At 37.4% G+C, this 15,872-nt stretch overlaps 1 protein-coding gene across 6 annotated transcripts in view; it reads left to right on the plus strand.

Annotated features, from left to right (window-relative positions):
• ZDHHC15 (zinc finger DHHC-type palmitoyltransferase 15) overlaps positions 1 to 15,872 on the plus strand; it is a 149,214-nt gene that overhangs the window by 96,088 nt on the left and 37,254 nt on the right. For 5 of the 6 annotated variants that reach the window (XR_004297480.1, XM_032387845.1, XM_032387846.1 and 2 more), the window contains exons 8-10: positions 935 to 1,067; positions 2,671 to 2,797; positions 4,504 to 4,607. Coding sequence is in view for 5 of the 6 variants with exons in the window: in XM_032387845.1 (XP_032243736.1) it covers positions 935 to 1,067; positions 2,671 to 2,797; positions 4,504 to 4,607 (364 nt within the window). In the remaining variant the exon portion in view is untranslated. Of the gene's footprint in view, positions 1 to 934; positions 1,068 to 2,670; positions 2,798 to 4,503; positions 5,081 to 15,872 lie in introns of those variants that run through there. The other variant, XM_032387844.1, reaches the window with a different exon arrangement.

Consider the following 15,872-nt stretch of genomic DNA (forward strand, 5'->3'; position numbering starts at 1 on the left):
TTCAATCAAGAATCACCTTTAACTTTACTACTCAAGAGCATTTGGAAATACTTTAATGCAATTCATCATGCCAAAAAAATGATCAGCACAGGAAAGGGGGAAATAAAAAACTTCTCTCAACTGCTCACTCCAAAACTGAAAATGTTTTCTAAAGTTCTCTTCAGAAGATAAAATGTGCATGCTGGTTTAGGGCTGCATGTAAAAAAAGAAAGTTGGCACCACATGGAAAATAAGATGTCCCAGATAACTATAAAAGTCTTTAGCTACCTACTTTTACAATTGCCTGTCAAATCCTGCTTGATTTTACTGTCTAAAGAGCTATTTCACAGAATTTGATATACCAACACCTTCTACTTCAACTATAAAAAACATCCACACAAAATTTTCACTAGCTTTAAAGTCGGGTTATAACTTATGGGTAGAGCATTTTGAAATTCTACCTGTGTGTTTTAACTTCCTACAGGTATCACTGTGATGTTTTCAACATACATATGTCCAAGGAAACATGATATATAAAGTATTTCAGAATAACCCATCTTGAGACAAGAGGATGAACCATATGACCTCAAGATCACCTCTGGCCAGTGATTCATAATTTGCAAACTAAATGGAGTACTAGCCTTAAGAGGTTGCATACCAATTATGGCCTGAATATATCCTTCTTACACTACTATTTTCTAATTGCTGCAGTATATACTCTGTTTTGCACTGAACTTAATCAAGGATCCATTTTAGGCTTTGTAGGCTGAAAGCATATCCATAATGAGGTATGGTCATCAACAGAAAGAACTTTTATAAAAATTTTATAAAATCTGTTTTTTTAATTATAGCTAGACATTTTATACATATGAGAAAAGTGCTAACATACAGAAAAACTAGCCAAGCCTTATCACTTTAATCCTTTGTTTCTATTTGTTTATTATTTCTGTTCTAGGGGGAATTGCCCAGTGTTCGCTCAAAGTTCCATGTTCTTTTCCTCCTCTTTGTGGCCTGCATGTTTTTTGTCAGCCTTGTGATTCTCTTTGGTTACCATTGTTGGCTCGTCAGCAGAAACAAAACCACCTTAGGTAAGACTGGATATTAAGATGAGGGAAGAAACACATTAATGTATATCATAGTGGCATATGGATTATTCCCAAGGAAGAGAAAAAGTTCCAGTGAAGCATTTTATTTGTAGTGACATTCTTTTGCTTACAAACTGAGACAGATGTAAACACGTTTAACCAAACTGGAGAGCCATAGTGAATGAATAAAGCGTTATTGAATGAAACCTCACACAAAACCAAAATGGATCATTGCTCTTTATAATTCACATTGGGTAATAACTTCCCAAATTTATAGCTTGAAAAATTTCTAAAAGGTGTTCACATGAGGAAATGGAGGAAAAATCAGTACAGAAGGGAACATCAGAAGGGAGAGGTGAAGGTTAATAAAGAGAGAAGACTCTAAATTATTGAGGGCATCCAAAGACAGAGTGCTGAGAAAGAATCCAAACCAACAAATCACTGGATATCTACAATCATCAAGGAGCTGTGGAGGACTGGGAATATGATAAATACACTGAATAAGTGAGTTTCTAGAAAATAAGTACAAGAAATGAACAATTTTTTTTGTTACTCTATACTCCAGGCTGTTATTTGGAGAATTATGTTTCTGCTGGATTCCACTGTAACAACTTTATTTCATCTATCGTGAAACAAATATTTACATTGTATACAAATAAATGCATGAGGAGTGAGGAGAAAGTGTCCAAATATTGAATGTTTAGCTAAGATAGATTGAGCAAAGTTTAGTACAAAAGCCACTATACATTTGGAACTCATTTACTAATAATGCTAATAGCTAAGAAAATATTTACACTCCTTTTCTAAACCAGATATCTGTAGCACTTAGTTGCTAGGGTTGTAGATCAGCACATTTGGCTTAGACATAACTACAAAGTAGAGAAGTACTAAAAACTTCACGATAACAGAATATGAAAACAAAGAACAAACGGGAAATGGCTAGATGCAGCCAGTCCAACAGTGAAAGTATTTTTTGCTTAATGGGATAAATGTGTGTCTAAAATTAATGTGCACTCACATGGTCCAACTCCTCAGTCTTTGCAGTGATTATAGTTCATCTGTTGACATTTTTACTGGAGTAAAACTCAGTTTCTTACATTCGCAGGTTTCAGTGTAAACATCTTTATTTCTGAAATGTCATTTCTGAAATGTCAAAACCAAATCAATGTCATTACCAACTCTTTATGCATCATTACTTTAGTCCCAGCTCTAAAGATGGAGACCACTGGGCTGCTGTTGCCACTTAGATTCAAATAAAGTACTGTTAAATTTGTTCTTTCATGCCTTACAATGCAGCAGCACAAAATATATAGTTCCCCGATGGCTGCTTAATTATTTCTACCATTATGTGATTCTTATGCCTTTAAAAAAAATAGAGTACCAATTCTTTGCATTTAATAACAAAATTACTTTGTATTAAGTAATGAAACTTGTTTTTACTAAGTAGTTTAACAATAACTAAGGATGAGAGGCCAATGCTACCACAGCAAAAAGATATTGTAGCATCAAGTCACATTCATGGAGAACTGTAAGATCATGATAGTCCTGAACTTTGTTCCTTTATTGCTTTCTTCCTCTTTTCTTCAACTCCCCTATCCTGCCCTAGAGGCCTTCTGTACTCCAGTGTTTACAAGTGGCCCAGAGAAAAATGGGTTCAACCTTGGCTTCATCAAAAATATCCAGCAGGTGTTTGGAGATAACAAGAAGTTCTGGTTAATACCTATTGGGTCCAGGTAGGTAATTATTACCACTGAAAGAAGTTGATGCTGGACCATGCCTTGAAATAGGAAATTCTGTTTTAATTGTAGTTTGCAACAAATAACAGTCCAGTAAAAAACTCTATTCCCCAAGCTTTTTTATTTCTAGGTTAATAAAGAGAAATTAGGAGGTGAGGGTATGATAAATAGACATTCTCATGCTTTGTGACAGTGTAAACTGGTACCACTCTTTTATAAATGAATTTGGTAATATGTATAAAAAATCATAAGAATCCACATGTCTATTGTCCTGTAATTCCACTTCTAAAAATCTATCCTAAAAACAAACAAACTAGGCATAAAAATGTTCATCACAACAATATTTCCAGCCAATAATTAGGAAACATCCAACCTAAACATTCAACAATATGCTATATATATATATCCCCACTGACTGGAATATTATGTAGTCATAAGTAATAGTTATTAAAACTATGTCATAGTAAAGGGAAATGCTCCCTCTATTTTAAGTGAAAAATGTAGAATTGAAATGCTATGTACTCTGTGATCAAAAATATATGCAAAAATATGTACAAATAAATCAGAAGAAAACAACAGAGGGGACACCTACCCTAAAAATGCTGTAAGTGGATAAGAGGTACCAGTTGGTGTTTCACAGGCTCATTTATTTAAGCTCTATGGTATATCCTACTATCCTGGCTATAAAGTACAAGACAAAACTGTGTTGGTGGGTAATGTTGATTAATAACTGTTACCAGCAATTATTTGCACCCCACTAACACACATATACAAATACACACACACTATCACTACATCAAAGAGAGGTCTAAAATGAGTCTTCTCTGAAATAAAAAAACAAAAACAAAAATCAAAGCCCATTCACTTATAATCAGTATACTTACATCCTCTGTAGAGAACTATCAATAAAATCTGTCAACTTTCAGTTAACCACAATTATGAACAGGAGAAAAGGCATAGGTAATATAAAATGAGTAATTCAAAAGTCACTCAGATATAAATTTGCAATGCATTCAGATATATATACTCAAATGTTCAAACTGTAGCCCACTCTAGCCAGAACTTAGTTCCCTCCAATGCATCCCATCTGTTGGTGGACAGAGATTCACCAAGGAGGTAGCCCTAGATTACCAAAGATATCCACAAAGTGGATCCCACGTGAGGGTAATTGCCCCCAAAATCTGCACTCCTAGAGATGCCTCACTCTGGCTGTTTCCCATAGTTCCTAATAACCTTTCTGCCGTACAAGCCAAATAACGGGACATTCAGACATTAATATCTATCACCAGTTCACAGCAACTTATCTCCAATATATCAATGATTCTGAATCTGCTAATTTTTGTTGAAAATTTAGAACCAAAGCGATAAGATAGTTGGATATAAATTCGGATGATCATTAAATGATATTTATGAAGCCTGCAATATGTGCATATTGCCATAACTGGGCATTGTGGGAAACAAGTTTAACAGTTGCTTACAAACCAAAACAGTTGACAGTGATGCAGACAAACAAGACATAGAAATTGAAAGCAATACAGCAACTAAATGATGCTGTTGTAAAACCCTATTCCACCATGGCTTTAGTGAATAAGCTAAATGGTTTAAATCTTTCTAAGAAACCAGTCCTATTTCTAAGAGGGTTATTAGATTCACAAAAAGTCTATGTCAGCTGCAAGAGTTCACTGCCTTCCTTTCCCCAACAGCCCTGGTGATGGACACTCCTTCCCTATGAGGTCTATGAATGAGTCACAAAACCCACTGCTAGCAAATGAAGAGCCCTGGGAAGACAACGAGGATGAAAACCGAGGTGAGGGGGCTCAGAAGGAAGTCTTTTCTCCACCCATCAGAGCAAGCACTACTAAAGACCATGTTAATACAACCAAAGTAGTGTAGTGAGAAAATAGTGTCCAGAAAGATTACATAAGCATGTCAACCTCATAAGTGCCCTTTGGATAGAGAAGGGCAAGTATGGCCAGATTTGTGTAGCAAGTACAGGTGGCTTAGGTTGGATTAGATGGCAGCTTGGAAGGTTTCTTAACAGTTTTGTGATACCATGATTTATAACCAAAGAGATAAGTCAGGAAACATAATAAACAGTGCTGTGTATATTTGTAAACAGTTCTGCCAGTTGGTCACTCATGGTGCTTTGCTTGAGTTAATTTAATCAGTGGACTGCAGCTCACCTTTCTCTACCCTAATTTATTCACATTGGTTAAATTTTCTTTATTTTTTTTAAGATTTTGTTTATTTGAGAAAGAGAGTGAGTGAGAGAGAGAACACGAGCAGGGGCAGAGGGAGAGGGAGAAGCAGACTCCCCGGCTAAGCAGGGAGCCTGATGAGGGGCTTCATCCCAGGACCCTGGGATCATGACCTGAGCCGAAGGCAGACACTTAACCAACTGAGCCACCCAGGTGCCCCTAATTTCCTTTAAAATATCATTCCCATTCTGTCTTAGAATGGTTTAAATACACAAAGAAATATAGGATATGTAGGCAAGCCTACACGGCATGTAGTCTACTTTCCTAAAAGGCAGAGCAGCAAAGGAAAAATGAGGAAGCAGAACTTTGTCCTTCCACCTTTCTCCCACCAGATTTTTGGATCATAATGAGATTGGTGTGTGCATGTGTGAAAAGCTTTAAGTTAAGTTCTCATGTCACATACCCCTACCATCACCTGTTCTTTGTCTCCACATGATGTTATGCTTGCAACTGTGCCTCCAGCATGTGTTTATGTTGCGAATACCAGGCATCAAAGTGTAATTTTTACCAGCTGATCCCAATAATACAGTAGCTGACAAAAATTTTGAGTGAGAAATAGTAGTACTTGTCGGAAACTGTACCTGGGGTGAATACGGCTGATGAGGACATGGAAAAGCATTGAGGTGAGGAACAGAGATGGGAAGCATGCTTTTATAAATGTTTGCCCAGTTAAATTTTCTAGGTCCAAGGTTTCTATCTCAAAGTCCCTTTTTAGAGTAAGGCAGATTGCTAGGACTAAGGAAGATAAAACATTCCAAAATTCACAGTTACAAAGGGAAAGAGTTCTTGCCCAGCCGACGGGGCACTTCCCGTATCGACTCCTGCTGAACCTTTATTGAAAAACTGATTTACCTTCCTTCAGCTATCACTCTTTCCATTTTGCTCCTTCAAGTTTTTATTTAAATTCAATTAGTTAATATACAGTGTAATATTAATTTCAGGTATAAAATTTAGTAATTCAACACTAAATAAAGCACAGGGTGCTACCACAACATGTGCCCTCCTTAATCCCTATCACCTATTTAACCCATCCCCCAAACAATTCCTCTCTGATAACCATCAGTTTGTTCTCTATAGTGAAGAGTCAGCTTCTTGGTTTTCCTTTCATTTTTTCCCCCATGTTTGTTTTGTTTCTTAAATTCCACATGAGTCGGGGGGAGGAGTAGGATGGCAGAGGAGTAGGAGACCTAAATTTCGTCTGGTCCCAGGAATTCAGCTAGATAGGGATCAAACCATTCTGAACACCTACGAACTCAACAGGAAATTGAAGAAAAGAATAGCAGCAACTCTCTGAACAGAAAAGCGACCACTTTCTGGAAGGTCTCTTCTGATTTGTTTAGTGTATATTTTTCTGGGGTCGTTGTTACCCTGTTAGCATTTTGTTCTCTCATTCATCTATTCTCCTCTGGACAAAATGACAAGATGGAAAAAAATCACCTCAAAAAAAAGAACAAGGGGCAGTACCGACTGCCAGGGACCTAATCAATACGGACATTAGTAAGATGTCAGAACTAGAGTTCAGAATGATGATTTTAAAGATACTAGCTGGGCTTGAAAAAAGCATGGAAGATATTAGAGAAACCCTTTCTGGAGAAATAAAGAACTAAAATCTAACCAAGTCAAAATCAACAAGGCTATTAATGAGGTGCAATAAAAAATGGAGGCTCTAATGGTTAGGATAAATGAGGCAGAAGAGAAAATTAGTGATATAGAAGACCAAATGATGGAAAATAAAGAAGCTGAGAAAAAGAGAGATAAACAACTACTGGATCACGAGGGCAGAATTCGAGAGATAAGTGATACCATAAGATGAAACATATTAGAATAATTAGGATCCCAGAAGAAGAAAGAGAGAGAGGGGCAGAAGGTATATTGGAGCAAATTATAGCAGAGAACTTCCCTAATTTGGGGAAGGAAACAGGCATCAAAATCCAGGAGGCACAGAGAACCCCCCTCAAAATCAATAAAAATAGGTCAACACCCCGACATCTAATAGTAAAACTTATGAGTCTCAGAGACAAAGAAAAAATCCTGAAACAGCTTGGGAGAAGAGATCTGTAACCTACAATGATAGAAACATTAGATTGGAAGCAGACCTATCCACAGAGACCTGGCAGGCCAGAAAGGACTGGCAGGATATATTCAGAGCACTAAATGAGAAAAATATGCAGCCAAGAAGACTATATCCAGCTAGGCTGTCACTGAAAATAGAAGGAGAGATAAAAAGCTTGCAGGACAAACAAAAACTAAAGGAATTTGCAAACATGAAACCAGCCCTACAAGAAATATTGAAAGGGGTCCTCTAAGCAAAGAGAGAGCCTAAAAGTAACATAGACCAGAAAGGAACACAGACAATATACAGTAACAGTCACCTTACAGGCAATACAGTGGCACTCAATTCATATCTTTCAATAGTTACCCTGAATGTAAATGGGCTAAATGTCCCAATCAAAAGACACAGGGTATCAGATTGGATAAAAAAAACAAGACCCATCAATATGCGGTCTGCAAGAGACTCATTTTAGACCCAAAGACACCCCCAGATTGAAAGTGAGGGGGTGGAAAACCATTTACCATGCTAATGGACACCAAAAGAAAGCTGGGATGGCAATCCTTATATCAGACAAATTAGATTTTAAACCAAAGACTATAATAAGATTTGAGGAAGGACACTATATCCTACTTAAAGGGTCTATCCAACAAGAAGATCTAACAATTTAAATATCTATGCCCCTAACATGGGAGCAGCCAATTATATAAGCCAATTAATAACAAAAGCAAAGAAACACATCGACAACAATACAATAATAGTGGGGGACTTTAACACCCCCCACACTGAAATGGACAGATCATCTAAGCAAAAGATCAACAAGGAAATAAAGACTTTAAATGACACACTGGACCAAATGGACTTCACAGATATATTCAGAACATTCCATCCCAAAGCAACGGAATACACATTCTTCTCTAGTGCCCATGGAACATTCTCCAGAATCGATCACATCCTAGGTCACAAATCAGGTCTCAACCAGTACCAAAAGACTGGGATCATTCCCTGCATATTTTCAGACCACAATGCTTTGAAACTAGAACTCAATCACAAGAGGAAAGTCAGAAAGAACTCAAATACATGGAGGCTAAAGAGCATCCTACTAAAGAATGAATGGGTCAACCAGGAAATTAAAGAACAATTTAAAAAAACTCATGGAAACCAATGAAAATGAAAACACAACTGTTCAAAATCTTTGGGATGCAGCAAAGGCGTTCCTAAGAGGAAAGTGTATAGCAATACAAGCCTTTCTCAAGAAACAAGAAAGGTCTCAAATAAACAACCTAACCCTACACCTAAAGGAGCTGGAGAAAGAACAACAAATAAAGCCTAAACCCAGCAGAAGAAGAGAAATAATAAAGATCAGAGCAGAAATCAATGAAATAGAAACCAAAAGAACAGTAGAACACATCAACGAATCTAGGAGCTGGTCCTTTGAAATTATTAACAAGATTGATAAACCCCTGGCCAGACTTATCAAAAAGAAAAGAGAAAGGACCAAAAAAAAAAAGAAAAGAAAAGAGAAAGGACCCAAATAAATAAAATCATGAATGAAAGAGGAGAGATCACAACCAAAACCAATGAAATACAAACAATTATAAGAACATATTATGAGCAACTATATGCCAGCAAATTAGATAATCTGGAAGAAATGGATGCATTCCTAGAGATGTATAAACTACCAAAACTGAACCAGGAAGAAATAGAAAATAGAAATAGAAAACCTATAACCACTAAGGAAATTGAAGCAGTCATCAAAAATCTCCCAACAAAGAAAAGCTCAGGGCCAGATGGCTTCCCAGGGGAATTCTACCAAACATTTAAAGAAGAATTAATACCTATTCTTCTGAAACTGTTCCAAAAAATAAAAGTGGAAGGAAAACTTCCAAACTCATTTTATGAGACCACCATTACCTTGATCCCCAAACCAGACAAAGACCCCATCAAAAAGGAGAATTACAGACCAATATCCTTGATGAACATGGATGCCAAAATTCTCACCAAGATACTAGCCAATAGGATCCAACAGTACATTAAAAGGATTATTCACCACGACCAAGTGGGATTTATCCTTGGGCTGCAAGGTTGGTTCAACATCTGCAAATCAATCAATGTGATACAATACATTAATAAAAGAAAGAACACGAACCATATGATCCTCTCAATAGATGCAGAAAAAGCATTTGACAAAGTACAGCATCCTTTCTTGATCAAAACTCTTCAGAGTATAGGGATAGAGGGCACATACCTCAATATCATAAAAGCCATCTATGAAAAACCCACAGCAAATATCATTCTCAATGGGGAAAAACTGAGAGCTTTCCCCCTAAGATCAGGAACACGGCAGGGATGTCCACTATCACCACTGCTCTTCAACATAGTACTAGAAGTCCTAGCCACAGCAATCAGACAACAAAAAGAAATAAAAAGCATCTGAATTGGCAAAGAAGAAGTCAAACTCTCACTCTTTGCAGATGATATGATACTTTACGTGGAAAACCCAAAAGACTCCGCCCCAAAACTGCTAGAACTCGTACAGGAATTCAGTAAAGTGGCAGGATATAAAATCAATGCACAGAAATCAGTGGCATTCCTATACACCAACAACAAGACAGAAGAAAGAGAAATTAAGGAGTCGATCCCATTTACAATTGCACCCAAAACCATAAGATACCTAGGAATAAATCTAACCAAAGAGGCAAAGAATCTGTACTCAGAAAACTATAAAATACTCATGAAAGAAATTGAGGAAGACATAAAGAAATGGAAAAATGTTCCATGCTCATGGATTGGAAGAACAAATATTGTGAAGATGTCAATGCTACCTAGAGCAATCTACACATTTAATGCAATCCCTATCAAAGTACCATCAACTTTTTTCACAGAAATGGAACAAATCCTAAAATTTGTATGGAACCAGAAAAGATCCCGAATATCCAGAGGAATGTTGAAAAAGAAAAGAAAAGCTGGTGGCATCACAATTCCGGACTTCCAGCTCTACTACAAAGCTGTCATCATCAAGACAGTATGGTACTGGCACAAAAACAGACACATAGATCAATGGAACAGAATAGAGAGCCCAGAAATGGACCCTCAACTCTATGGTCAACTAATCTTCGACAAAGCAGGAAAGAATGTCCAATGGAAAAAAGACAGTCTCTTCAACAAATGGTGTTGGGAAAATTGGACAGCCACATGCAGAAAAATGAAACTGGACCATTTCCTTACACCACACACAAAAATAGACTCCAAATGGTTGAAAGACCTCAATGTGAGACAGGAGTCCATCAAAATCCTAAAGGAGAACACAGGCAGCAACCTCTTCGACCTCAGCCGCAGCAACTTCTTCCTAGAAACATCGCCAAAGGCAAGGGAAGCAAGGGCAAAAATGAACTATTGGGACTTCACCAAGATAAAAAGCTTTTGCACAGCAAAAGAAACAGTCAACAAAACCAAAAGACAACTGACAGAATGGGAGAAGATATTTGCAAATGACATATCAGATAAAGGGCTAGTATCCAAAATCTATAAAGAACTTCTTAAGCCCAACACCCAAAGAACAAATGATCCAATCAAGAAATGGGCGGAAGACATGAACAGACATTTTTCCAAAGAAGACATCCAAATGGCCAACAGACACATGAAAAAGTGCTCAGCATCACTTGGCATCAGGGAAATCCAAATCAAAACCTCAATGAGATACCACCTCACACCAGTCAGAATGGCTAAAATTAACAAGTCAGGAAATGACAGATGTTGGCGAGGATGCGGAGAAAGGGGAACCCTCCTACGCTGTTGGTGGGAATGCAAGCTGGTGCAGCCACTCTGGAAAACAGTATGGAGGTTCCTCAAAAAGTTGAAAATAGAGCTACCATATGACCCAGCAATTGCACGACCTGGTATTTACCCCAAAGATACAAATGTAGGGATCCGAAGGGGTATGTGCACTCTGATGTTTATAGCAGCAATGTCCACAATAGCCAAACTGTGGAAGGAGCCAAGATGTCCATCGACAGATGAGTGGATAAAGAAGAAGTGGTATATATATACAATGGAATATTATGCAGCCATCAAAAGGAATGAAATCTTGCCATTTGCAACGACGTGGATGGAACTGGAGGGTGTTATGCTGAGCGAAATAAGTCAATCAGAGAAAGACATGTATCATATGATCTCACTGATATGAGGAATTCTTAATCTCAGGAAACAAACTGAGGGTTGCTGGAGTGGTGGGGGGTGGGAGGGATGGGGTGGCTGGGTGATAGACATTGGGGACGGTATGTGCTATGGTGAGTGCTGTGAATTGTGTAAGACTGTTGAATCACAGACCTGTACCTCTAAAACAAATAATACATTGTATGTTTAAAAAAAAAAAAAAGAAGATAGCAGGAAGGGAAAAATGAAGGGGGGGAAATCGGAGGGGGAGATGAACCATGAGAGACTATGGACTCTGAGAAACAAACTGAGGGTTCTAGAGGGGAGGGGCGTGGGGGGATGGGTTAGCCTGGTGATGGGTATTAAAGAGGGCACGTACTGAATGGAGCACTGGTTGTTATACGCAAACAATGAATCATGGAACACTACATCAAAAACTAATGATGTAATGTATGGTGATTAACATAACAAAATAAAAAAATCATATTAAAAAAATTCCACATGAGTCAAATCATATAGTATTTGTCTTTCTCTGACTGACTTATTTCACTTAGCGTAGTACTATCTAGCTCCATCCGTGTCCTTGTAAATGACAAGATTTCATTCCTTTATATGGCTGAGCAATATTCCATTGTATATACATGCCACATCTTTATCCAATCATCAGTCACTGGGCACTGGGGCTCTTTCCATAATTTGGCTCTTGTAGATAATGCTGCTATAAATATCAGGGTGCATTTATCCCTTCAAATTAGTATTTTTATATCCTTTGGGTAAATACCTAATAGTGCAATTACTGGACCATAGGTAGTTCTATTTTTAACTTTTTGAGGAACCTCCATACTGTTTTCCAGAGTGGCTGCACCAGTTTGTATTCCCACCAGCAGTGTAAGAGGGTTCCATTTTCTGCATTCGGGCCAACACCTGATGTTTCTGATGTTGTTCATTTTTGCCATTCTGACAGGTGTGAGGTAATATCTCTCTAGTTTTGATCTGTATTTCCTTGATGATAAGTGATATTAAGCATCTTTTCCTGTGTCTGTTAGCCATCTGGATGTCTTCTTTGGAAAAAATGTCTATTCCTGTCTTCTGCCATTTCTTAAATGGATAATTTGTTTTTTGGGTGTTGAGTTTGATAAGTTCATTACACGTTTTAGATACTAACCCTTTTAAGATACGTCATTTGCAAATATCTTCTCCATTCCATATGGTGCCTTTTAGTTTTGTGGATTGTTCCTTTCGATGTGCAGATGTTTTGTTTTGTTTTGTTTTGTTTTGTTTTGTTTTGTTTTGTTTTGTTTTGTTTTGTTTTGATGAAGACCCAATAGCTTTTGTTTCCCTTCCCTCAGGAGACATATCTAGAAAGAAGTTGCTTCAGCTGATGTCAAAGAGGTTACTGCCTGTGTTCTCCTCTAGGGTTTTAATAGTTTCCTGTCTCACATTTAGATCTTTCATCCATTCTGAATTTGCTTTTGTGTATGGTGTAAGAAAGTGGTCCAGTTTCATTCTTTGCATGTGGCTGTCCCATTTTCCCAGCAACCTTTGTTGAAGAGACTTTTTCCATTGGATATTCTTTCCTGCTTCGTCAAAGATGAGTTGACCATATAGTTGTAGGTTCATTTCTGGGTTTTCTATTCTGTTCCATTGCTCTATGTGTCTATTTTTTTGTGCCAGTAATACACTATTTTGATCACTACACCTTTGTGATATAACTTGAAGTCGGGAATTGTGATGCCGCCAGCTTTGCTTTGCTTTTTCAAGATTGCATTGGCTATTCAGGGTCTTTTGTAATTCTGTATAAATTGTAGGATTGTTTGTTCTAGCTCTGTGAAAAATGCTGGTGTTATTTTCAAAGGGATTGCATTAAATGTGTAGATTGCTTTGGTTAGGATAGATATTTTGACAATAGTTCTTCCAATCCATGATCATGGAATGTCTTTCCATTTCTTTGTGTCATCTTCAATTTCTTTCATCAGTGTTTTCTAGTTTTCAGAGTATAGGTCTTTACGTCTTTGGATAGATTTATTCCTAGTTATTCTATGGCTTTTGGTGCATTTATAAATGAGATGGATTCCTTGATTTCTCTTTCTGCTGCTCCATTATTGGTGTATGGAAATGCAACAGATTTCTGTGCATTGATTTTGTATCCTGTGACTTTATGGAATTCGTGTATCAGTCCTAGCAATTTTTTGGTTTGAGTCTTTTGGTTTCCTATACAGAGTATCGTGTCATCTACAAAGAGTGAAAGTTTTGCTTCTTCCTTGCTTATTTTGATGCATTTTAATTCTTTTTGTTTTCTGATTGCTGTAGCCAGGACTTCCAGAAATATGTTGAATAACAGTGGTAAGAGTGGACATCCCTTTGTTGTTTGTGAACCTGTAGGAAAAGCTCTCAGTTTTCCCCACTGGGGATCATATTAGCTGTGGTTTTTTTTTATATATGGCATTTATTATCTTGAGGTATATTCCCTCTATACCTACTTTGTTGAGGGTTTTTATCATGAATGGATATTGTGCTTTGTGAAATGCTTTTTCTGTATCTATTGAAATGATCATATGGTTCTTATCCTTTCTTTTATTAATGTGGTGTATCATGTTGATTGGTTTTCTAGTATGAACCAGCCTTGCAGCCCAGGAATAAATCCCACTTGATCGTGGTGAATGATTCTTTTAATGTACTGTTGGATCCGATTTCCTAGTATTTTATTGAGAATTTTTGCATCAGTGTTCATCAGGAATATTGGTCTGTAGTTCTCTCTCTTTTTTAATTGCATTTTTTATTTTATTATGTTATGTTAATCACCATACATTACATCATTAGTTTTTGATGTAGTGTTCCATGATTCATTGTTTGAGTATAACACCCAGTGCTCCATTCAGTACGTGCCCTCTTTAATACCCATCACCAGGCTAACCCATCCCCCCACCCTCCTCCCCTCTAGAACCCTCAGTTTGTTTCTCAGAGTCCATAGTCTCTCATGGTTCATCTCCCCCACTGATATCCCCCCCTTCATTTCTCCCTTCCTACTATCTTTTTTTTTTTAACATGTAATGTATTATTTGTTTCAGAGGTACAGGTCTGTGATTCAACAGTCTTACACAATTCACAGCGCTCACCATAACACATACCCTCCCCAATGTCTATCACCCAGCCACCCCATCCCTCCCACCCCCCACCACTCCAGCAACCCTCAGTTTGTAGTTCTCTTTTTTAATGGAGTCTTTTCTGGTTTTGGTATCAGGGTAATGCTGGCCTCCTAGAATGAGTTTGAAACTTTCCTTCCAATTTTATTTTTTTGAGTAGTTGGAAAAGAATAGGTATTAACTCTTCTTTAAATGTTTGGTAGAATTCTCCTGGGAAGCCATCTGGTTCTGGAGTTTTGTTTGTTGGGAATTTTTTGATTTCTGAATCAATTTCTTTGCTGGTTATCAGTCTGTCAAGTTTTCTATTCCTTCCTGTTTCACTTTTGGTAGTTTATATGTTCCTAGGAATTTATCCATTTCTTCCAGGTTGCCCAATTTGTTGGCATATAGTTTTTCATAATTCTCTTATAATTGTATTTCTGTGGTATTGGTTGTTATTTCTCCTCTCTCATTTGTGATTTTATTTACTTGGGTCCTTCCTCTTCTTTTTGTTAAGTCTGGCTAGGGGTTAATCAATTTTATTAATTGTTTCAAAGAACCAGCTCCTGGTTTCATTGATCTATTCTATTGGTTTTTTGGGTTTTTTTTAGTTTCTATATCATTTATTCTGCTCTAATCTTTATTATTTCCCTTCTGCTAGCTTTAGGCTTCATTTGTTGTTGTTTTTCTGGTTTCTTCATGTGTAAGGTTAGTTTGTTGCTTTGAGATTTTTCTTGCTTCTTGAGGTAGGCCTGTATTGCTATATAATTCCCTCTTAGGACCCCTTTTGCAGCATCTCAAAGGTTTTGGGCTGTCTTGTTCCTGGGTTTCCATGTAATTTTTTTTTAAAAATTCAATTAGCCAACCTCTTACATCTAACATCATTAGTTTTTTATTTAATGTTTAATGATTCATTAGTTGCATATAACACCCAGTGCTCATCACATCATGTGCCCTTTCTTATTGCCCATCACCGAATTACCCCATCCCCCCACCCACCTCCCTTTCTGCAACCCTCAGTTTGTTTCCCAGAGTCAAGAGTAGACTCTTTTTCCATGTAATTTTTTATTTCCTCTTTGATTTCCTAGTTGATCCATTCATTGTTTGGTAGCATATTGTTTAACCTCCATGTATTTGTGGTCTTTCCAAATTTTTTCTTGTGGTTGACTTCGAGTTTCATAGTGTTGTAGTCAGAAAAGATGCATGGTATGATCTCAGTCCTTTTTTTATTTGTTGAGGCCTAATTGTGACCTAATATATGATCTATTCTGGAGAATTTCCCATGTGCACTTTATAGATTTATTTATTTATTTGAGAGAGAGAGAGTGAGTGCAGGGGGGAGGGGCAGAGGGACAGTAGAGAATCTCAAGCAAACTCCCCGTTGTGTACAGAGCCTGATTCGGGTCTTGATCTCACGACCCTGAGATAATGACCTGAGCCAAAATCAAGAGTTGGACACTCAACCGACTGAGCTACCCAGGTGCCCC

The sequence above is a fragment of the Phoca vitulina genome, unplaced genomic scaffold, assembly GCF_004348235.1.
Source record: "Phoca vitulina isolate PV1807 unplaced genomic scaffold, GSC_HSeal_1.0 scaffold51, whole genome shotgun sequence".
Classification (NCBI taxonomy): Eukaryota; Metazoa; Chordata; class Mammalia; order Carnivora; family Phocidae; genus Phoca; species Phoca vitulina.